Below are 24,425 nucleotides of genomic sequence, written 5' to 3'. Positions count from 1 at the left end.
CAATGGTGGCGTGTGAAGTGAAGTCCCATGGTTTTTGGTATCTGCTGAGAGGTCCGGAATGGATCCCTCAATCATACCAAGGTCCGACTATCTAATATTAAAGTGTGTAACATAACTCAATGAGAAACTTACTAACTACAGTCAGCCCTCCTTACCCACAGACTTTTTATCCACGGATTCAAGCATCCATGGATTGAAAATGTTAAAAAAAATTATAAATTCCAAATATCAAACTTAATTTTCCATTTTATATAAGGGGCACCATTTTGTTTTGCCATTATATTTAAAGAGACTTGAGCATCCACAGATTTTATTATCCATGGAGGGTCCTGGAACCAAATTCCAGCGGATAACAAGGACCCACTGTAATTGCTATTACATATGAATAAACATATCAATTAATACAGTAATTTCCCATGGAATATTATGTAATGTAATATTGTGTGTTGCTGTATGCCTTCAAGTCATTTCCGGCTTATGCTGTCTCTTAAGGCGAAACTATCATGGGTTTTTCTTGGCAAGATCTGTTTGGAGGAGGTTTACCATTGCCTTCCCCTGAGGCTGAGAGAGTGTGACTTGCCCAAGGTCTCCCAGTTAGTTTCATGGTCAAACTGGGAATCGAACCCTGGTCTCCAGAGTTGTAGGCCAACTTTCAGACCACTACGCCACGCTGGCCCTCTAATATAACATTACCTAATATGTAATATAAAATTACATAGTATAATATTATAACATAATATTAATATAAATTCCATTCCACGGGAAACATGTCCATTCATTAATATAACAGATTAATTAACATTAATTAATTAGTTTCCACTGGACTATTGTCTAATATAATAATATATAATATTAATTTTAATTCTATTCCATGGGAAACATACCGGTATTCATTCATTAATGTACTAATAAACATATTAATTAGTTACCCATGGAATATTGTCTAATATAATATTCTAATATGTAATATGTAATAGTAATATTAACTCTATTCCATGGGGAGAATATTCATTCATTTATTAAGATGACCTATTAATAAACATATCAGTTAATTAGTTTCTCATGGGATATGAACTAGCATGCCATGATAATTGTTGTTGCTGAGTGACTTCAAGTCATTTCCGACTTATGGCAGACCCTATATTAATTCCATTCGATGGGAAATATATTTATTCATTCATTAATATGACATATTAATAAACATATTAATTAATTGGTTTCCCATGATATATTATCTAATATAATATTATAATATGTAATATTAATAGAATCATAGAATAATAGAGTTGGAAGAGAACACCAGGGCCATCCAGTCCAACCCCCTGCCATGCAGGAAGTCTCTATCAAAGCACCCCCAATATTAATTTCTTTCCATAGGAAAGATTTATTCATTCATTGATATAACCTATTAATTAATTACTATTACATATCAATACATTTCTGTTGGAGTAGAATGTAGATATATTTGTGTTACGGCAGTACACCTGATGTTACATGTTTTGCATTTTTGCTATGTTTTGGTGCTGGCCGTGTGCCGTAATAAATTCATTCATTCATTACATATCAATAAACATATTCATCCATCCATTCATTCGCCGTGGAATGGAGATACCGACCTGCTTTAGATTTGGGTAAACCATACAGTTCCAGCTGCGTATTTAGTTGCATTGATCATTTCCCAGCCACAAATGGAGCTAATTTTCCCTCTGCTTTCAAAGAGGTAGCGTTCCCTCCCTTGAACCTCTTCCGCCTTGAATAGAGTTTGCTTTTCCTCCCAACAGCCTTGTGAGGGAGGCCCGCAGTGTACCAGAATCCTCCCTTTTCCAGAGCCGTTGTTCTCCTGTCGGGCCCCGCGGGAGACGAGAGCGAAGAATCGGGCCCCGCGTTGTCCATTTCAAGGTCGGCGTCGAGATCGGAAAACTTCACATCACAGGACCCGTTTCCGCGCCGTCAAAGAGCCTCTCTTGAACCAGAGACGCCTTCCAATCCCCCCTCCGCTTGCAATCAATAAAGAAATGTTATAATAATAATAACATGATTAATTAAAAATCTGCCACCCTGAAGCACTCTGTGACACCGAGCCCTGTCTCTCAGTCCAGCAACGGATGGCCAGACTTTATCTTTGTTGAGATATATATATATATATATATATATATATCCCTTGCTCCAGTGCATCTGTTTTTCAACCCTCTTAATTTGTTCCTTTTATCTCTATTAAATTACATTTTCTCGCGCGCTCTCTCCCCCTCTGCCTGCATGTAAAATGTCACTTGTAAAATAACTACATCTGCTACTCTCTCAGTCTTTTTCGTTCTCCCTTCCTTCCAACAATCCCCCCCTTTTTTTTGCTTCTTATTAAAGTGGTTAGGGAGAGATTACACCGGAGTAAATAGCGAAACCCATCACGGCTAAGCCAGTTAGAATTCACGTCATGTGGAACATTAGAAATTACGCTTCTTTGAGGGCAGCCGTATTTAGCAGACATGAAAGAAACAGCATTACCTCTTTCGGCGGCTTGCAAATTGGAATTCCATTAACCTTCCAGGCATTTGCTGCCATTCTAGGTCAAGGTTAAGCAGCGGCTTTCTGCCAGGAGACACCCCGACTTTGGAGCGGGGCACTTTTGGTGCCAGGGAAATGGCCGCCACGGATCCGAGAGTCCAAAATCAGCAACGGGAATGGTTGGTCGTTGAGCACCAGGGCTTACCTTTGTGTAACATTTCAGTGGGTCTCCAAGAGTCAGTCCAAGAGTCCAAAGTCAATAAGAGGATTGGTTGGTTGTTGAGCACCAGGATTTGAGTAACATTTCAAGAGTCAATCCAAGAGTCCAAAATCAGCAAGAGGAGCGGTTGGTTGTTGAGCACCAGGGCTTACGTTTGAGTAACAAAGGTCACCCCAAGAGTCCAAATTCAGTAAGAGGAGTGGCTGATCATCGAGCACCAGGTTACATTTGAGTAACATTTCGATGGATCTGCCCAAGAGTCAATCCAAGAGTCCAAAATCTGAAAGAGGAATAGTTGATAGTTGAGTATTAGGACTTACTTTTCAGTAACATTTCAGTGGCTCTCCAAAAGTCAAACCAAGATCTATGACCAACCCTCCCAACTGTCCCAATTTGGCAGGGACAGTCTCACTTAATCCTCTGTCATCTCACTTTCTCAGCTCCTTTTAAGATGTTGCGGTTTCTCCCTCTTCCTCTCACTTTCCGCCTTTCTTAGAATCGTAGAGTTGGATGAGACCCCAAAGGCCTTCCAGTCCACCCTGTTCTGCCATGCAGGAATACACAGTCAAAGTACCCCCAATAGATCCAGCCTCTTTTTAAAAACCTTCCAAGAAGGAGACTTCATCCTCAGCTTACTTCTATTACAGCAAACTGAGCTCCAAGTAGAAAAGGAGTCTGCCCTCAGTTAACTCAGTAGGAGGAGAGGAGGAAGTGCAATCGTGCCCTTCTCAATAGACTCAGGCAAAGGCAAACTGCAGTGGGCCCTCCTAGCTTGTCTTTTCTTCCTCATTAAATACTACTCTGAGGTTCCATGGCCACATGTGTCCCAGTTTTCCCCTGTGGAATGTCAGAGCATATGCCATCACAAATCCCGATCCAAGGTCCCAGATTAGGGTCCCTAGGTTTAACCCTAACCCAGCTCTAACCCACTGAAGGGTTAGACATCTAAAATAAACATTCTGGAGCATACTTTTGTGGCTCCCGAACCTCTTCACCAGTCCCCTAACACCCTTTGGTTAAACATTTTGCATGGGTTTTGGATCATTTTTGTCCCAACCCACACAGGACCCACCCCCAGTCTTGAAAATTATCCTCCTGGAAGCTCCAAAAAAACCCATACTATCATCAATAACTTCATTTTCTTCTGTAGCCCATCTCAAAATGGTGACTGGGTGGTAGCAAAGAAAGAGGTGTCACGAAAGGTTAAAGGAAGAGACCAATACATGTGAAAAGGGTCTGGAGGTCTCAGTAGACCAGAAGCTAAACATGAGTCAACAATGCTATGCAGTGGCCAAAAAAAGCCAACACAGTCCTGGGCTTCTGCAACAGGAGCATAGTGCCCAAATAGAGTGAGCCATCTGTGCCTCTCTGTTCCGCATAGGCCAGAGTTCACTTGGAATCCTGTGTCCATTTCTGGGCACCACCATTTAAGAATCATAGAATCATAGAGTTGGAAGAGACCACAAGGGCCATCCAGTCCAACCCACTGCCATGCAGGAAATCCCAGTCAAAGCAACCCCGACAGATGGCCATCCAGCCTCTGCTTAAAGACCTCCAAAGAAGGAGACTCCACCACACTCCGGTGAAGGTGTCTAGAGAAGGATGACCAAGATGGTCAAATGTCTGACAACCACAGCTTATGAGATATGACTGAGGAAGATGGGTATATTTAGCTTGGGGAAGAGAAGAGTGAGAGGTGACATGATGGTTGTTGCTGCTGCTGTTAACTGCCATCAGGTCAACTTGGATTTATAGCAGTGATTCCCAAACCTCCAGGTGTTTTGGACTTCAGCTCCTGAAGCCGCAGCCAGCTTGGTCAACCGTCAGGAATTCTGGGAGCTGAAGTCCAAACATATGGACTCTCCATGGGGCTGAACTCTGTCCCTGAAATGGGCTTATGATCCAAAGGAGATCCATCTGCTCCGCTGCGGACCAGTGACAATAAACCAACCGGGGATATGAGATTTGTGTTTTTTTCAACTGCATCGTCTGGAATCCTCCAGCCAGTTTGGCCACAAGTTCTAGTAATCCCAGATGCATCCAATGTGATTGGATTTCCCAGCTGGATTTTGTCCTGAAGACCAGTTTCCTGGGTTTTTTGGGAGGGGGGGGGAATGAAAATAGGCTGTCAGGATATGCAAATGACGGGTGTGGCTAAGCAAATGAACCCATGCTCCCTCCTGGGCTGAACCCCTCCCCTCGAGAAAGCCCCCCTTGGCGCCTATAAAAGGTGGCATTGCCCTCATATTGTCTGCTTTCTGTGCAACAACAATGGAGCCCCCCCTTGCTGTGGGAGGGAGGACAGGGGAGCATGAAGGGATGGCAAGGGGGGAATTAAAAAGAAGCCCTCCTATTGTTGGGAATCAATATCTCAGCAAGCCACTGGGAACCATATTGTTAGGTCCTGGGAACAGCTGCCTGCCTTCGCCTTGGATTGTAGCCTCAAGAGTTCGGAAATGCTTTAGAAATGGTAGTGTTGGAAGGGGCCGCAAGGGCTATCCAGTCCAACCCCCTGCCAGGCAGAAAGTCCTTAGACTTCCAAACTAGGAGGGAAGCAAAAGGAGGGCATTCCCCCCACAAAGCCAGGGGTGGACCTACAGAAGAGCGGGCATGAGGACATTGCCGCCCACGTAAGACTTCTGCCCCCACACATGGAATTTTCTTTCATAGCCCAAATCTCTAACCTGGCAGAAAGACACCGAAAATCCTTTGCGCCGAGAACTCTTCTTTCAGTGTGATCACATTCTCAGATGCTTACACATTTTCTTTGGATGCTTAAAGCTGTACTTTCTGGATGCTGGATGAGGTTTTGAGTTATCGCAATACTAGAAATTGGGGGACTGGAGGAAAATTTCATGGCTGGGGCAGAATTCATATGATGCCTCAAGAATGTCCTTTGTAGTTTCCTCCTTCTGTCCACCATGTTATTTTTACAGAATGCGCTGGTTGTTGCGTTGACCAGGGAAGGGGGAGAATGACACATGCCACTCAAAAATAAGTTTGTTGCAAGGATATATCCTCCCAAAAATGCCCAGAAAAGTACAACGTCCAAAGCAATGGCCAAAGAAAATGAAACAGCAGCAGCTCAGAGCCAGACTCTGGCAGGACATCACTTGGGAAATGCAATTTTTATGGATGACAGTTCCCAGAATCCCCCAATCATCTTGGTCACCCTCTGGGTCTTTTTCACCCTGTTTCATGGCACCTTGCTGGGATCGTGTTCGATGTATACCACTAGCCCAAATGGGGGATTCTGGGAGTTGCAGGCCTCCCAAAGTAACTTCTCTAGGTTATGCAAGAACAGGTTTTCTCCATCTCTTATCTTCAATATGGAAACCCTTCAGAAATCTGAAGGTGACACCTGAGAGGGATACTGAGCAATACTGAAGAGCTTCACTTAGAAACGTAGGCAGAAATCCTAACTCATTAGATGTAACAACAATCATAGAGCTCTGTTGTACATTGTGTAGTGGTCTGAATGTTGGATTAGGACACTGGGAGACTAAGGTTCGAATCTCGCCTCAGCAATGAAAACCCACTGGGTGACTTTGGGCAAGTCACACTCTCTCAGGCTTACAACTGAAAAGAGCAACAGAATGTAAAAAGTAACAAAAAAACCTGCCATTAAAATAGAATGATGATATTCACAGTATTAAAACATTTTGCTGAAAGTGAAGAAAACTTTGAAAGCAGATAAAAAATATAGCCATCCTCAAATATCCAGAACTTACCACCACCATCTGGAAGATGCAGGAGAAACGCTGCAGGTTTGATCTGGGAAAGCTCTCTCTTTGTGGGGTGAAGCGCCCTTTTGTTTTCGAGGCATCCGGAAAAATCTATTATTGTGGCTTTTCCTTTCCTATAAAACAATGCAAGATTTAGAAGATGGGGATGGAAGGATTGGGGGGGGGGGGGGGGTCTGCTTCACTTTGATGTATCTTGGAGAAATAGCAGCATAAATCGCTATTCTGGCATGGCTTTAACATTCATTGTGGATGACCCTTGCGTGGACAGGAAACGCCATCCTTTTCTTCTGGCAGGATGTCCCCTGGATGCTCGGAATCGGGCTGTCAAATCCGATCCGTTTCGGAGCGAACTCAAAATCCACCTTGTCCAATCTTACCCCTTTCTTCCCCCCACCCTCATTTTCCTTCCCCTGGACTTTTTTTTGTTAACCCCCCTTTTCTCAGCCGAATTGGCCGTCCTAATCCAGACAGATTTCACGCCCGGAAGCGTTCCCACCCCTGTCCTTCTTTTAATAACTACAGACTTTTACTCTCCCTTTCTCTCGGCCTGTGTGTGTTGCAAACCGACCTGTCTCCCCGCGTAATGGGGCTCAGCCCCGCTCGCATGACAGAAGGCCGAGGGGAGGCATATCATTTGCCTTGGCAGGTTTTTATTGGGAAGGAAACCGGACATGTCTGAGGATGTTCAGCAGTTAGAAAGCATCTCGCCTGGGGTGTCAGACAATTTGGGGCATTGGTCTCGGTGGCTGATCAAAGATGCGAGAGTTTTCAAAGGGGGCGGCCATCCAAGCGGAAGGGACCGGGGCACCTAAGAGGTGTGTAAGCTTCTTAACCGGGGCGGTGAACATCGGCAGGTCAAACGGCAAACCCAGGGCCTCCACTGATACCCCAGAGATATTGGCTGATGGATAGCATGCTGACAACCACCAAATCGGGCTCAAATGCTGGGGTCTTTTTTGGACAGGGCTTACATTACTGTAATCCATGGTAGCACTCCAAACAGATGGCCATCCAGTCTCTGTCTGAAAACTGCCAAAGGAGGAAACTCCATTGCACTCCGAAGGAATGTGTTCCATTGTTGAACAGCTCTGGCCATCAGGACATTCTTCTTAATGTTTTGATGGAATCTCTTTTCCTGTACACTCGTCCCTCTACATTTGCAGCTTTGCCTTTTGCAGCTCTGTGGTCAATGTCTGGCAGATGCTGACCACAGAGTTGCACTGGAGGACCTAGAGATTCCTAGAGAGGTGTTCTCTCAAATAGTGTTTTTGTTATTTGTGGTTTTTCCACATTCACAGTGATCTTGTGCCCCTAACCCCGATGAATGTGGAGGGACAAGTGTAGTTTGAATCCATTGCTCCATCCCTTCAAATATTTAAACTAAAGCCATTAAACACAGGTATCATGTCACCCCTTAACTTTCTCTTCCCCAGGCTAAACACACCCAGCTCCTTAAGCCGCTCCTCATAGGGCTTGGTAGTTTCCAGACCTTCCACTATTTTGGTTGCCCTCCTCTGGACATGCTCCATCTTGCCCACATCCTTCTGGAATTGTGTTGCCCAAAACTGGACACAGTATTCCAGGTGAGGCCTGACCAAAGCAGAATAGAGTGGCACTATTACTTCCCTCAATCTACACTCCTATTGACACCGCCTGGGACCATGTTAGCTTTTTCAGCTGCTGCATCACATTGCTGGCTCACATTCAGCCTGCGGTCCTCCAAGACTCATAGTTCCCTTTCGCACATACTGCCATCAAGCCAGGGCTCAGGTGTGACACTTCATAAGGAGATATCAGGTAATTCCTTGCACAGTGATCCCCTCTCCAGCTGCATAATGGCTGCCAGGGTGCCGAATTATCTCTTCTGACATGCCAGAAGATCACCCTTGCCCATCTAATTCTCTTCACCTTCATAGGTTTCCTCCGTTAAGTGCGCTGGTGTACAGTTATGCTCTGCAGCATTTAATACAATCTTGGGCAATGTGTATGTTTCCTATTCTGCTGATGTATGGTTGTAGCAGCCTCCAACATTTCATAGATGAAAACTGGGCCATGTGTGGCCAAACAACCTCAGAGTGTGGTCAAGATGGCAAAGGTTACTAATGAAAAAGAACCCATTAAGCTTTTGTGGTTTTAAACATCTCTGTTTATCACTTAAGGTAGAACAGGAACAGGCAAAGAGTACGGGATCCACTGGCAGACCTGTCGGACCTAGGGTTTTTGTATCTGTTCCTCAAAAAAGACAACACAGTCTGGTGAAAGGAAGGGTGAATACGATTCCATACAGCCAATTACTCTTTGAACAGGATAACCAGAAGGGAATTTGGGCTGAAAAGTCACCTGAAAATCAGTTCGGTTTTGGTATGTGGTGGTGAGGGTGAGTCTTAGGTTCAAAATATTCTCAGAGGCTAGGGTTGGCAGACATCAGGACCTGGCCCTAAGTTTCCAGTTTTTGTGAGTCATGTACAGCCAAGTAGACAAGGCTGCAAATTCTACAGTTGAGGGGATCTCAGGTCTGGGCAAAGAAGAAAGCGCTGAGTGCAATTATCCTTGTTCTTTCAGATAATTCTTCTTCGACATCTGTTAAAGTTTTACAGTAGCAATGTAACATGAATAAGATCCTTTCTGTAAAGTTCAGTATGATTAGGAAGCTACTAGTCTGTTTTTAGATTACTGGAGCTGTTCGCTTCGGTGCTATAGGGCTGAAAACAATAAGAAAAGTTAGGAATGAAAATTGATTTTGTAAATTGTAAGGAGATATTGTTGCCAAGCTGATCATAGCAAATATGTGTTTTACCCTAATCTCTCTCCCCTTTTGCCTCCTCGCCCCTTGTTTTTCTTTCAGCGGCCACCCCACCCAACCTGGTTGACAAGCCCTGCTTAAAGTTGAAGGTTTACGTCCGACCAACAAGTGAGTAACACATGCGCAGAGAGGCACAATCTCTCTCCATTGAGAATGCTCCAAAAATTCATCAGGATAATTGTTACTACGCATGTTATGAGACCGGATCTTCTTAACTATTTCTCGATGGCATCCTGCAATGTGAGATGTATGTCTGGCACATAGCTATATTATGACTGTAACTACATCTAAGAGTGCTCCCCTAAAACCCACTTTAGGAACCATGCAACCCCATTCTCCACAGTTGTTCCCATGTTGTTGGAGAATGGGAGGATGTGAAGAGATGCATATAGCTATTTTCCTGTAGCTGAATGCTCTGCAAGAGGCTTCTGCTGATACCTGGGGGGTACCTGCAGTTGACATCCTTGCAGTACATTCAGCTACAGAAAAATACCTGGGCACTGTGCTCTCCAAATGTCCTGATTTGGCATGAACAGGCCCTATTAATCCTGTGCCATCCCACTTTTTCAGCAGCTTTTAAAACGTCCTGGTTTCCCTCTCCTCCTCCCACCTTCCCCTTGCCTTACACTTCAGTTGCTGCAAACAACGTTCAAAATGCAAATGTAATTTGCACTCTGTTCTAAGTGAGCCAGGGGGAGAGGAAAGGAGGGGCAGAGCTTTGCCCTTTCCAGTAGGCTCAGGCAAAAGCAAACAACTACAACCACTTATGTCGTCTTCCTCCTTTAATAACTTTTGTCAGCATGGCATAGCGGCTTGAGTGTTAGACTACGACTCTGGAGATCAGGGTTCGTATCCCTGCTGAGCCATGAAACGCACTATGTGATCTTAGGCAAATGACATTCTCTCAGAGGAAGGCAATGGCAAACCACCTCTGAATAAATGTTGCCCAGAGCAATGGATGCAAGCTACAGGAAAAGAGAGTCCACCTCAACATTAAGAGGACCTTCCTGAGACTAAGGGCTGTTCAACAGTGGAACACACTCCCTTGGAGTGTAGTGGAGTCTCCTTCCTTAGAGGTCTTTAAACAGAGGCTGGATGGACATCTGTCAGGGATGCTTTGAATGAGATTTCCTGCATGGCAGAATGAGGTTGGACTGGATGGTCCTTGCACTCTCTTCCAACTCTACGATTCTGTAATTCTAAAAAACCCGTGATAGGTTCGCCTTAGGGTTTCCATAATTCAAGAATGACTTGAAGCCACACAACAACATCTTGACCACACTTTGGTGTTACTAAATCACACATGTGGCGAAAGGTATTAATGAGGAAGAACAGACAAGCTAGGAGAGGCTTTTTCCTGAGCCAACTGGGAAGGGTAGGATTCTGCTCCTTTCTCTCTTGCCGAGTGAACAGATTCCTAATTGCTTTTATGCTTTGAACTCAGTTTTCAGCAACTGAAGTAAGCTGAGAATAAAGGGAGAAAGTGGGAGGAAGAAGGAGAAGTTGGGATGTTTTAAAAGCAGCTGAGAAAGCGGGATGGCAAAGGATTAATTGGGATTCTTCCTGCCAAACTGGGACAGTTGCAGGGTATGAAACTGGTGGGGAGCTTGGAGGGGTGACAAAATGGAGTTGTCTGGGGGAACCACATGTTTTTAGCCATGGCAACAATTAAAGCCTATGAAGGAAAAAAGAACAACCTTTCCTTCTTTCTTTTATCCTTGAGATGAAATCAGTTAATGGCCCACTTTGATATCAACTCTACTAAACTTCCCGACCAACTTTAACCTTTTGTTTAGAAATGCCAGGTTTTGGACCTAAGTGGAAGGCAGCCAGGGGCCACTTAGATCTTGGGTAATTTAGGCTTAAGTTCAACTTTGGGGTTCAAAGGAAAGGAACAGAAAAAAGAAACGGAGATTGGCGCCTGGCACAGACACCCACGGGGTTTTTGCTGGCTGTTTTGTTTTGATCGGAGGGAAGAGAGAGCAAATTATTTCATTTGACTTCAACGAAACAGGGAAAACAACAGCAACCTCCAGCTCTCTGCAGAGGGGCTGTGTTTTCTTAGAATCAAATAGCGCAGCTGTTGGAAAAAGGAAAACACAAATTAATAATTTTCCCCCTCCTGTTAACGGCTAATTAGTATTTGGCTACAGTTCTTCCCAGGGAGTGTTTAAGTAGCCAGAAATGTCAGCATCAAAAAAAAAGGAGATGGACTTTTTTCCTTCCGTCGCCTCGCCTGCTTTTTGTGCGCGCGCGGACCCAGGGACGTGGCTTTAGCCAGCTTTGAAAGAAAGCAAGAACTTTCCGACGAACAAGTGCAAAATCTAGCATGCCATCTAGATAGGTTTGCTCAGTTTAAAAACAAACTACTGTTGTCATTATTAATGTTGCTCTAGTAATAATACTCTTGCTGCTAGGAATAATGCAGCTATCACTAGTACTGGTACTCCAGTAGTAATAATAATATTTTGAGAGCCAGGATTGTGTAGTGGTCTGAGTGTTGGACAAGGCATCTGGGAGACCAGGATTTGGCCATGGAAACTGACTGGTTGATCTAGTCATATCTTCAGTGGAAAGTAATGGCAAAGCTCTTCGACCAAGAAAACAGCTTGATAGGTGCACCTAACCATGGTCATTTCTTTGAAATTAGTTAAAGACACACAACAACAGCAATTGTATTGTTGTGGCCAGCAGTGACACAACTATTGCTAGTAATAACGCTCCAGCAACAATACCATTTTTGCTAGTTGTAGCATTGCATGTGTGTGTTGTGTGCAACCCTAAGGTGAACCCATCAAGGGGTTTGCTTGGAAAGATTTGTTCAGAGGAGGTCTGCCATGGCCTTCCTCTGAAGCTGAGAGAGTGTAACTTGCCCAAAGTCACCCAGTGGGTTTCATGGCTGAGCTGGGAATTTACTTTCATCAAACACAGTGCTTTAGTGATGACGGTATGCTAATAATAGTAGTGCTGTTGCTAGCAATAATACCCTACCAATAACGCTCCTGTTGCTAGCAATAATACTGCTAGTAACAATACCCTGATGATGTTATTGCGGCTAGTAATAATACTACATTCACCAGTAATGCTGAGATGGGTGCAAAGAAGTAGGGAAAAGGAACGGAGAGGGCTTCGTGTCTCTCAATTTTGCTGCAGAGTTTTTCCTCCTCCTCATTCTCTCTCTCTGTCCTCTGCCACAGCCCTGATCCTGCCAAAACCACCCTTAATCCAGTAATAAACTTAAGAGGAGCCGGGCTGGGAGGGACGGGGCTCAGGCAGCTTTCCTTGTAATTTAGTGGATTCCCTGGAAGGCATTTTGCATTGGCCGGGCTGATTAAGGCCTCGTGGAAATGGGATTATTGGATCTCTAGGAAGCGATTGCTCTCTGACCTTCACAACATTGGGCTGACCGCCAGCCAGGACAGACCTCCCCTCCCAAAAAAAGTAAAATTAAAAAGGAGCAATCCTGAGCATGCCAAATCCCCTGGAGGTGTCCCTAGGGTACAAAGTGTTCAGCGGCTCCACCAGCTGGCATAGTGCCACTGTGCAAAATGCCTCCCTTGCCAGCGAAGAGGGGTGGTGGGAAGGGGAGGATGTGCCAGAGCCATATTCTTTATGACTTATATATACATTTATATTTATATTTTATGAATGTTCGTAGGTGTACGTATTTTACTAATGTTCATAGTATGTATGTATTTTGTGCATGCATATGAATTTTGGAATAGGGTCATTTAATATGGTTATTGACTGCAATAAAACTATTAATTGATTGTCCAGCAGTGGCCCCTTCAGTTGGACATTCCAGCCCTCGACTCTGCTAGGACAGTGGATTTGTTCTGGATTTTAAGCTACCACCCGCCCCTGCCTTTCCATAGAAATTTTTTCCTATTTATATATATATATATATGTCTCCAACCCAACAGCAACCAACGGGCCCCTCATTTCCACAAAATAGTTGATGCCCATCATGCAGTCTTCTATTCTGCTGAGTACCAAATGGCATGGCCCAGTGTGCCCATTTCTCTGGTGGAAACAAGGGACATGTTGGTTAATGTTGAGTTGGAAATGATTAGTTTTTTTAGTATGTGGAGCCACTAGGCCAGTGATTCCCAAAGTGAGCGGTAGACCCTCCTGAGGGGGGTGGAAAAGTTGAGGCAAAAGGGGGCAGTGAGGAGGTAAAGGGGGTGGCGGGGGGGGGGCTTTAGTCAAAATACTGGTGCGCAAGAAGGACAAGGGGAACCGGAGACCTTAGGGGCCATGATGGGAGCGAGAGCTCTATGAAACATCTTTTCAGGGTCCCTTAAAGTCACTGCACAGCCTTTTCGGAACACTTGTGGGATGGTGTTCCCACTCTTCACCTCCCCACACCCTCTCACACTCTCAGCCGCATCTTTCGTTAACAGCAGTGGTTGGGAAATTCTCATGAGGGTTGGGTGCAGGCCATTGCTTCTGTGCCTTTGAGCAGCACCTCACTGCCATGGCACTGTGATAGCGAGGTCCAAAACACTGACAACAAGGTACAGAGAGCTACGCTGCCAAGGTAGCAAGGTCCAGAGCACGACACTGCCATGGCACCATGACAGCAAGGTCTGGAGAGACTGACAGCGAGGTCTGGAGGGTCGTGCCACTATGGCACCCCGACTGCGAGGTCCGGGGGGCTGTGGTGCCACAGCACTGGAACAGCGAGGTCCAGAGGGACTCACTACGCAGTCTAGAAAGCCGCACTGCTGTGGCCCCACAACAGCGAGGTCCAGGGGGACTGACAGCAAGGTCTGGAGGGACAGATTGACCAGACAGCGAGGTCTGAAGGGCTCTGTCCAGCCTTCTCATTCGCTGCTGTGGTTCCCCAACAGCGAGGTCTGGAGGGCTGCGCTCCCATGGCAGCAAAGTCTGAAGGTCACGTTGCTGTAGTGCCACGACAGCGAGGTCCAGAAAACTGTGATGCTGTGACAGCGCAATATGAAGGGCGGCGCTGCCACAGCACAACAGTGAGATTCAGAGGGACTGACAAGAAGTTCTGGAGGACTGCACTGTCACAGCACTGCAACAGCAAGGTCCGGAGGGCCATGCTGCCACAGCACCCCAGCCTCTGCTTCTGCTTCATTATGTTTATCACAGTTATCATGGACTTCTAAAAAATCAAAGGTTAACCCGGATTGAAACAAACTTCTCTATCCTTTCACATGTCAGTTTTCCCCCCTTTATTTAGTGTGAGTTTTTAATATAGACCAGATTACTTCAGTGTCGCCCTAACAGAAGAAATGCATCTTGCTCTTCCATTGGAGTGTTCAGTCTGTAACCTAGGACTTGCTTGTCCTCCTCACTCAGTGCATCGAAATCAGAATCTGATACTGAACATAGTTTTTAGAAATGATTTGGAGAATATATGAACACCTTGTCTTAAAGATTTTATTCACCATGCTAAAATACAACATTCCATAACCAAATTTCAATTTAGTTATTTATGGGGGGGGGGGGGGGACCCAAAAAGGCTTCAGGAAAAAAAACTGGGGAAAAGGGTCTTGTTTTCAAATTGTTCATGGTTTTCCCCCCATGTCTACACATCTCTGCTCACAACAGCTGCTGCACAGTAAAGCGAGATTGAGTAACTTTGATGAATATGGCAATGGCGCCACAGTTGCGAAAGTGTGGGCATCATGACCACAAGTCGGTTACGGATATATAACTCTAGGAGACTTATTGCATTATTAAACAAACCAAGCAGGCAAACAAGAATATGTGTGGGGTCTTTTTCCCCTCCGCATGAAGTCGTTCTCTTTCGCTCTCTTCCGATTGTTAACACTTTGGGAGAGGATTGTAAAAGTGTCCTATTTGCCAAGCTGAAATAATCCATTTGGCAAAAATGATGCTTTTACAACGCTCTCCCATGCTTTTACAACCAGAAGTGAATAGTCATGTAGAGGGAGAAAAGCAAAACGTGTCTGCCAGGTTTGTTTAATAATGCAGTAAGACTCTGTATTATACATCTGTAGCTCCACTAATGAATTCCAACTATATTTTGTGCTGTTTTGTGTTCCTTCAAGTCGTGTCCGACTTACGGTGACCCTAAGGCAAACTTATCATGGGTGGGCTTTTGGCAAGATTTGTTCAGAGGAGGTCTGCCATGGCCTTCTTTCTCCTTCAGCTGAGAGCCTGGGACCTGTCCAAGCCACCCAGTGGGTTTCATGGTCGAGCTGGGAATTAAACTTTTTTATACATGTCTCATTTTAGTACTGCTTTTTAAAACCAATTCTTTTATACGTTGCCAAGGAAGATACATCCATGCATAGGTCCATATAAATCTAATAACGAACAAGATTCAGATTCTGTAGCTCTGTTGGTAGAGCAACTGCTTTGCATATAGATAGCTCCAGCATCTCCAGGTAGGGATGGAAATAAATTTGGTATAGAGGTGTCTGAGTGTTGGATTAGGACTCTGAGAGACCAAGGTGTGAATCCCCACTCAGCCATGGAAGTGCACTGGGTGAGACTCAGCCTCAAAGAAAGGCAATCCCTCCTTGGAAGAAATCTTGCCAAGAAAATTCAATTTTTTTCCAAAGCCATGAGTTTTGTGCTAGGACTCCAAGAGACCAGGGTTCAAATCCCCTCTCGGCCATAAAAACCCACTGGGTAACCTTGGGAAAGTCACACTCTCTCAGCCTTACAAGGAAGGCGATAGCAAACCTATCAAGAGACAGAGTGGGGCAGTGGCTTGACTTTAGGATACCAGGATTCAAATACCACTTCAGCAATGAAAACCCACTTTGGGCAAGTCACACTTTCTCTCAACCACAGAGGAAGGCGATAGGGGTAAACCTCTTATGAAGAACTCATTCCAAGAATACCCAATGACCCCTTAGGGTCACTATAAGTCAGAAACAATTCGAAGGCACACAAAAAAGGGTGGATGAGTGGGGTACCTTTGTATGTTTTCCAAACCATTCCAACTCTCTTTTTCCCCCCTTTTCTTCTCAATCCAGATGACTCCCTCTACGAATCTCCAGAACCGATATTCACCAGCAATAATTCCTGTTGCAGCTTTACCGTCCCAGATGCCTTCTTCGTGGTGGTTCCCGTTTTTTGGACGATTCTCACCTCCTAGCCCAAGTGTGAGGATGGGAAGAGAAAACCTGAGTCCCTTTCTGGCCGACCGCTGCAAAGAGGGGAAACAACCACAACAAGAGCAAAGAGAACATTTGGGAAAACACGAATGAACAACAGAGAGAGAGAGAGAGAGAGGGACAGAATGTGACCAGGAGAGAGGACAGAGTTTCTCACCTGATCGGCTAAAAGAAAAACAAACTTTGTCCAGATTTTTGGGGGAGGGGGGAAAGGGGTTTAGTTACAGTGATTTTATTTTTGGACTGTGGTCTCAACCACAGCTTAAGAGAAAGTGGGAAACACAGGCTGGTGGATTCCCTCTTCCTTCCTAGCTTTTGTTTTGTGCGACAAAATACAAAGTCATTGATACAATCAGTCCCCTGGAAGACCTGGGTGCCAAGCAAGGCAAGAGGATTTTTTAAGAAACACGTCCAGGGAGCTGAGCTGGTTCCATGCTTCCCAAACTTTCGACGGACCAATTTCACCTGGCCGAGAGTACGATCTGTCCCCTTTGGATTGATTTTCCCTTCCCTGTTCCGAACCTCGCAATGGCGTTTTACTTTTTGAAAAATTTCTAGACCAAATATACTTGTGGTTTCTTTCCCCCCTATGGTTTCTCCCAATCTAACTTTTTTTTTTTTGTCCTATATATTCCATACCTATTTCCTGCAATCGGGACACCACCCCGAGGAGGAGAGAAAGGGTCTTACATGGTGCTTAATTTGGAATCCCATCCTCTCTCTCTGCGTTCCCTTTCAATGGGGTTACTTTGAACTTCTGGTAGGAGAGGAGAATAATGCATTCAAACAGTGACCGACTTAGCATTTCTCAGTTAATGAAACCATCGGTCAGGCCGCTGGGATTGCAATCTGTAAGGCATGGGGGGCCACAGCACCGTGTTCGCTTTGGAAAGGCCTCACTGAGGACTAGACGACTGCTCTGTCCCAACTGAGTCAGCCTGATTTTTGTCCTTCCAGCAAAAGTGATAAAGGAAAGTATCAACATACTAAGAATGGATCTTCCATTTCTAAGGAGGGGAGCCGCATAAAGTGGATCATCCATCACTTCAGAAGGAGAGGACTTGGGACCTTAATGCAACAGCCAGAGAGGCTATGGTTTTCCCAGACCAAGAACTGGGAGACTGGGACCTTCGGAACAACATTGATCTTTTCATAAGGAATTGGGGAAGGGAGGGGAGGGAGGGAGAATCAAGCACAATACAATCACAACATTTGACACGACAAGGTGCGCAACCATATCCTGGGAATGCAGAGCATTCGAGGTTCAGGGCAACAGACCCTCTGCTTCCCCCACTGCCATGAGTTTACAAGAGACCTGGTCACCTCCTAGAGATGTGGGGCTTGACTGTCATTCCCCCCTTGACCCATGTTTCTATGCTACCAAGAGTGTAAAAAAGTGATTCCAGTGTGGTCTTGAGTGAGATCCAAATCAGGAGTTGAATTAGTTACGAGGAAGATTTGGGATTTGGTTCCATCCCCTCTTATTCTTTCCCTGTCTCCTTCCTCCATGACTTTTTACTGCCACCACCTACGCGCATAGATTCCCATCTCAGCTGTGCTTAGGTGGCCGTAGCTGATGATGATGTGGAAAGCACTGCACATGGGATATGGCCTCAGCCCCAAGAAAATTTGCTTGCAAAGGAGGGGATTTGGCTTTGGGGGAGGGAATTGGGTGGGGGTCAATATCCAGGACCATAATTCGGTGCTAGAGCTAATTGCTGGAATCCTTGATCAGCTACTTAGTTACATCTGCATCACAAAGTCCTGGTCCGACTCACCGCTGTCCACCTTAAAAGCCAGCGGTCAGTTCAGCTTCTATTTGGGGCCCAAGGAGGATGGCATTTCTATAAGTGGAGTGGAAAGCTCCTCCTACTCCTCTTTGTGCCTCGATTGGAAGCTCCCCATCACCACCACAATCATGTCCCGATAAAAGGGAGGAATCGAACCCACAGCCAGTTGAGAGATGGAAAGGCAGGCATTTGGGGGAGGCCTGGGGCCCTTTAATACTGTATTGTTACAGCACTATGATGCCACTTTAACTGTTGTGGCCATATACTATGCAATCCTGGGAATTGTAGTTTGGGGAATCACTAGAGTTCTCTCTCTGGCTGAAAAGTCTAAAAACAAACCAACCTTAAACTGCAAATTCCAGAATTGCAAAAGACTGAACCATGGCAGGCAAAGTAGGCCCATAGTGCTATATTAGCGTAGCCTAGTGGTTCCCAAACTTTGGTTGTCTGGGTGTTTTGGATTTCAACTGCCAGAAGCCCCAACCAACTTGGGCAACAGTATGGGAATCTGGGAGCCACAGTCCAAAAACTCTGGAGGGCCAAAATTTGGGAATCATTGCAGGGCCCCAATAAGGAAGGATATATGTCCCCTGAAAATCTTTCCTAGGAAGGGAACAAGTTAAGGAGAAAGAGTCCACAACATAATTACGGTGGTAAGATTGCACTTTAACTGCCATGGTTGCATCCTATGGAGAGCTATAGTTTGGAGAGGCAGGCTGACATTCTGAATACTCTCCCACAAAACAACAAATCCCAAGATTCCATAGGATGGAACCATAGCAGAATCATAGTGCTATAACCGTATGGTGCGGAAGGGCTCCAGGTAGAGGTCAGCTGGCCAACGGATGAATGTCTGAAGACCAAGTTTGGTAGTGTCTCCTTATGGATAACACATATTTGAATGCAAGAACAACACAAAAGTCACCTTGAAATGCCTGTGGCTGTGACAGAGCTGCCATGACCACCTCGACGGTCCGAAAAGGCTGGGTTTGGCTGGATGGTTTCTGCCGATCAGGAGAGAAAAGAAAGGACCTGAGACAGAAGAAGGCAATCGTTGGAGTCTTAATCCACATTCCCCGTCTACCTTCCCCAAACGCCCCCCAACCTCACCAAAGGATATTCCAGCCTTTAAGGAAACTTATTCCAACGTCTTCTTCCCTGCCGCTCCTTTCCAAATACACCACTTCGACAATCTTCCGACGCATATCTTTAGCTCATGAGGGACCCACAAAAACAAAAAAAGGCAAAACAACACAGCCACCGCAACGCACAACTCCGCTCCGTCTTCACGAGCCGAGGGACTCGCTTGGAACAGTTTGTTAGATTCCTGTACATATTGCCAGCAGGCATAATACTGTGATTATGAATTATTATGAATTATTATTATTATTATTATTTTTAATGGATTTGTCTGAAAAAGAAATGAATGATTTTGATGGACGGGTTTTATTATTTGAAATGTTCATTTCCTTTGGGGGTGGGATGACTGTTGATTTTGTTTTTTTAAAACAAGAAACCTAAATTCTTCTTTTCTTTCTCTTTCTTCTTCCCTCCCTCCCTCTCTCCCTCTCTTTTTAGAAAACCCTGCAATAATCTCTCAATGATCAAAAAATGTTTTTCAAATGACCCTCCTTTCCCTCTTCCCTTCTTCCTCATTTCATCCTTTGTATGTAGACCGGGTAGCACTTCTTACAAGCAAACACAGACACACACAGACGCGCACACTTCTGTGGCATTCTTATTTGCATCACCTTGCAAAGCCACCCATCTCTTGCACATTAAAGCAGACGCGCACAAAACGAGACCAGATTTTTAGATGCAGCAGTAGAACCATACACTCCTTTTTTGATTCTCATTTTAATCTGCCCGCCCCGTCCCAGAACGATGCTTAGTTTTTAGGTGGGGAAACAAATACAGTGGGTCCTTGTTATCCGCTGGGGTTTGGTTCCAGGATCCCCCCTGGATTACAAAATCCGTGGATGCTCAAGTCCCATTAAATATAATGGCATAGCAAAATGGCGTCCCTTATATAAAATGGGAAATCAAGATTTGCTGTTTGGAATTTATACTTCTTTGAAAAATATTTTCAATCCAGAGATGCCTGAATCCGTGGATTAAAAAATCAGTGGATAAGGAGGGCCAACTGTATATTGCAAAGGAAATACTGTACATTTTTCTCTTCTTTTTGTCCTATTTTCCTCTTTGGAAGGCAAGTGCCCTCAGGGAGGGACCAATCTTTTGCAAGGAAGAACCATAGACAATTGGGTGGAATTGTCTTAGAAGACACATGTTGGCATATTTGTGGGGGAACTCCTTGCACAATGCCTTTCCCCAGCAATGCCTTTCACAATGTCTTGTGAAACATCGTGTAACAACAACAGAATGGTGCCTGAGACTGACTCCATACTTCTGAGCAAAGGAGGGGAGGTTGCATGAGCGCATATTTTGGGGAGGTAATTGCACAAGGAGGTAATTCAGTGCCTATTTCCGTAATGCCTTTGTCCTAGCTGTGCTATGGCAGAAGATGATGCCTGGGCACAGCACCGCTCCGCCAGAGTAAGCATGTCGTGCCTACTTTAGTATTTTCCTTGGGTATTGTGTAAGAAGGTATGCAGAACCTCCTCTTCTTGAGTATTGTGTAAGGAGGTATGACATTCTCCCAGAAATGCCTTCCGCAAGGACTTTCTTCTGTCCGTATAATGGCAGCAGGATGGGGTCTGCGTTAGTCCTTTCTGATATGTTGAATGGGGAGGCATTCATTGCCTCCTTCCACAGTACCTTGCTCTGAATTGTGCAGTTGAGAGAATCACCCCCAGACTCATAATAATAATAATAATAATAATAATAATAATAATAATAATAATTTTATTTTTATCCCACCTCTCCAGTCGATCGAGGCAACATCCACTGACTGGTGGTGAGGATGAGTCCTGCTTTCTGCCTGCCCTTGGCTGCACCCGCACTGCAGAAATAATACAGTTTGACACCACTTTAACCGCCATGGCTCAATGTTACGGGATTCCTGGAATTGTAGTTTGTTGTAGTCAATCTCTGCTGCCTCAACAAACTGAAGTTCCCAGAATTCCATAGTCTTGAGTCATGGCAGCTAAAGTGGCGTCAACCTGGATTATTTCTGCAGTGTGGATGCAACCACAGTGTGACTCCCCCCAATAAGATCTCCAATGTAGGTACATTAGTGAAGCATAGTCCAGTCAATCAATTATACCCTATTTCCCCCCTGAAAAGGCATCTTGCAGAATAAAAAGAGTGAAACCACGCATACAAAAACTCAGATGAAAATAAGATTAAACTTTCTATCGAGTCAAGACCATCTAAAACATTGATTCAAAGCATTGACTGAAAACAGTACAGGAAACAGAAAGCCCAGAATGGTGTTCAACCATCAGCACCCCAGCTCCTCCCGGAATAGAAATGTCTTTACTCCACTTGGAAGGAGGCAATGTAGTCCCCTAGAAAGGGAGGTTGAGAAAGTGTAGGAGCAGCCACCAGGGAAAGCCACATTCCCATCACTGATGGAGGATCAGAGTAGACAATCTTAAACCTTCCTCTATGCCCCCTGCAAAGGGACTGTCACCATTTATGTTGAGTCGAAAGAGAGAAGAAGCCCAACTAGAGATAATGGTGGGAGTTAATCTCTTGGCCTGGAGAACTTAGAAAGGGAGAACTTATGTGGAGATCCGGAGCTGAGCATCCTGTTTGCCCTTCCAAGCAATATATCCAGAGAGGTGTGTGTGTGTGTGTGTGTGTGTGTGTACATACAGCAGATTTGTGTCCTTTCCAGTCAGCTCAGGCAAAAGCAAACTGCTGCAGCCTCTCTTCATTTGTCTGTTCCTCCTCATTCCTAACTTTTGCCATCTTGATCCCACTCGGAGGTTGCTTGGACACACGTGTCCCAGTTTTCATCTACGAAATGTTGGAAGGTATGCTTCCTTGCTGCCTTTCCCTACCTGCCAGGGTCGTGGGCTTCTTGTAGCCAAGTGGTACCCATCCATCCAGAGCTGAGCCATAAAATCAAATAAACATACATTGTGATGATCAGCCTTATCAAGGCAACCCAAAGGGCCAAAATACATTCTTATGAAAGCTTAAGAAGCTCAAGGGCTTCTTTCTCAGCATGGATGCTTTTAAAAATCATTTTAGAGGAATAAATGCTGGGAAATGTGACAACGGAGGGTCACAGAACAGCATCTTTCATGGAAATGTTATCAGTGAGTTTAAACTGGTGAGAGAAGGGGGTTTTGTATAGGGAAATCTGTTGGCCAAGAGGTGTTAAGCAAGGCAAGGCAGGACTTTTTTCTCTCTCTCGTGTTAAAAAACAATAGGGCCAGAAACCCGTTGGGAAGTTACATCTTCATAAATGAACTTAGGTTTGCAGGAATTAGAATTGCACAGTTGCATCATGAGCCAGCATGGCATAGCAGTTTTGAGTGTTGGCCTTTGACTCTGAAGACCAGGGTTCGATTTCCACTCAGCCATGAAACCCTCTGGGTGACTTTGAGCAAGTCACATGCTCTCAGCCTCAGGGGAAGACAATTGCAAACCTTCTCTGAACAAATGTTGTCAAGAAATCCCCATGATAAGGTTGCCTTAGGGTCACCAGAAGTCGGAAATGACTTGAAGGCACACGACACACACACATAATATCCATATTTAATATAGGGCTGCTGTTATATTACTAGGTATTAGAACTGACAAAGTGCCTGATGCACAACAGGATCAATGTGCATCGGTCCCAATGCACATTGCATCAGTCGTGATGTGCATTTGGCATCAATGCACATTGGGCACTCTTGCTGGGGTCCTGTTACACATCTTCTCAATTAAGTATAGCGCCTCTGCTACCTAGCTAGAGAGACATACGTAAAGTTATGTAATGTATCAGTTTCCTAGCAAACCTTCCCAGGAAAAGGAACCTGTGGACTTGCTTGCCATCTGCCCCCATAGTAATACATACAAATATGGGATGTCCAGCTGCCTTGGAGGGTGTGAGCTTAGCATGCATTCCCTCCAACATTTGAAAGATGGAACCGGGCCATTTTAAAAAGCGGCTGAGAAAGTGGGACAGCAGAGGATTAACCAGGACTGACCGTGTGTGTATAGTATGTGTGTTTGTGTGTATATACAAAACAAAAGTTCTTACAAAAGGAGCCTACAGTAGGCACTGAGACAAGGATGCTAATTTCTGCTCCCTGCATCGCATGATGCAAATGCTGCGAATGGGTGCATCTGTAGGCCTAAAATGATTCTGACCTTTGTATCAAAGCACACGCTCCTGCAGGCATACTTGGGATTTTTAGACCCCTGCCCTCCCATTTCGGTAGCTTTGAGGGCTAGAAACTTGTTTTAAAAGAGACACGCATACACAATCACAAGGGGAAGAATGAATTTAGATTTTATTTCCAGATTATCACTGGGAGCACATGCCACAGCATGGAGGCAGAATGGCAAGGTGAAAACAAGGACACGTGTGGCCAAGCAGCATCAGAGTGGGGTCAAGGCGGTAGAAGTTGTTCCAGAGGAAGAAGACACATGTTGCCAAGGCTGCAACAGATTGCCTCCTGGAAAGGGCAGAATTCCTCCCCTTCCTGCTGATTTAATAGTATGTGGATTGTTTTCCTTTTGAACTCACCTTTGCAACAACAGAAGCAAGCAAAGGAAGAAAGTGAAGGGAGGAGAGAGAAACTGTGACACTTTAAAAGCAGCTGAAAAAGTAAGATCAGTTGGGACTGTCCTAGCCAAACTGGGATACTTGCAAGGTATGGGGAACAAGGCCAAGTCTGGGATCAAGGGTTGGTGGAATACTTTGGTATCAGGCAAATCAAACTGCTACCGCATCTCCTACCTTCTCTGTTCTTCCCCATTAGTCACTTTTGCTATCTTGACCCCAGTCTGATGTTGTTCGGCCACATGCGTCTGTGAAATGTTGGAAGGTATGCTTGCTTGCAGCCTCTCCCTGCCTGCCAGGCTTGTAGTCTCCTTGCAGACAATAGTTCCAAGTGAGACCTTTCCATCCATCCTGCCCAGCAGTGTCCAAGTACTTTGGTTCAGTTTCTGGGCTATGGTCAAGGGAGGGTGGAGAAGGGGTGCTGTCACACAAAAACCAGGCCTTTCCCCCAATGGAATGCCTAAGATGTGTCATCCTGTTGTTCGTGTGTGCCTTCAAGTCATTTCCGACGATTGGCGACCCTATCATGCCATTTTCTTAGCAAGTTTCTTCAGAGA

General features: G+C 45.0%; 1 protein-coding gene across 2 annotated transcripts in view; it reads left to right on the top strand.

Annotated features, from left to right (window-relative positions):
- EFNA2 (ephrin A2) overlaps positions 1 to 17,555 on the top strand; it is a 215,378-nt gene extending 197,823 nt beyond the window's left edge. For both annotated transcript variants that reach the window (XM_089535734.1, XM_089535736.1), the window contains exons 4-5: positions 9,314 to 9,379; positions 16,252 to 17,555. In XM_089535734.1, the coding sequence (XP_089391860.1) occupies positions 9,314 to 9,379; positions 16,252 to 16,373 (188 nt within the window). In that variant the 3' untranslated portion in view covers positions 16,374 to 17,555. The remainder of the gene's footprint in view (positions 1 to 9,313; positions 9,380 to 16,251) is intronic.
- Positions 17,556 to 24,425: the final 6,870 nt, after the last annotated feature.

Source organism: Sceloporus occidentalis, unplaced genomic scaffold (genome assembly GCF_023333645.1).
Source record: "Sceloporus occidentalis isolate IW3139 unplaced genomic scaffold, rSceOcc1.0.p SCAF_8, whole genome shotgun sequence".
Lineage (NCBI taxonomy): Eukaryota > Metazoa > Chordata > Lepidosauria > Squamata > Phrynosomatidae > Sceloporus > Sceloporus occidentalis.
This window is presented reverse-complemented; position numbering and strand designations above follow the sequence as displayed.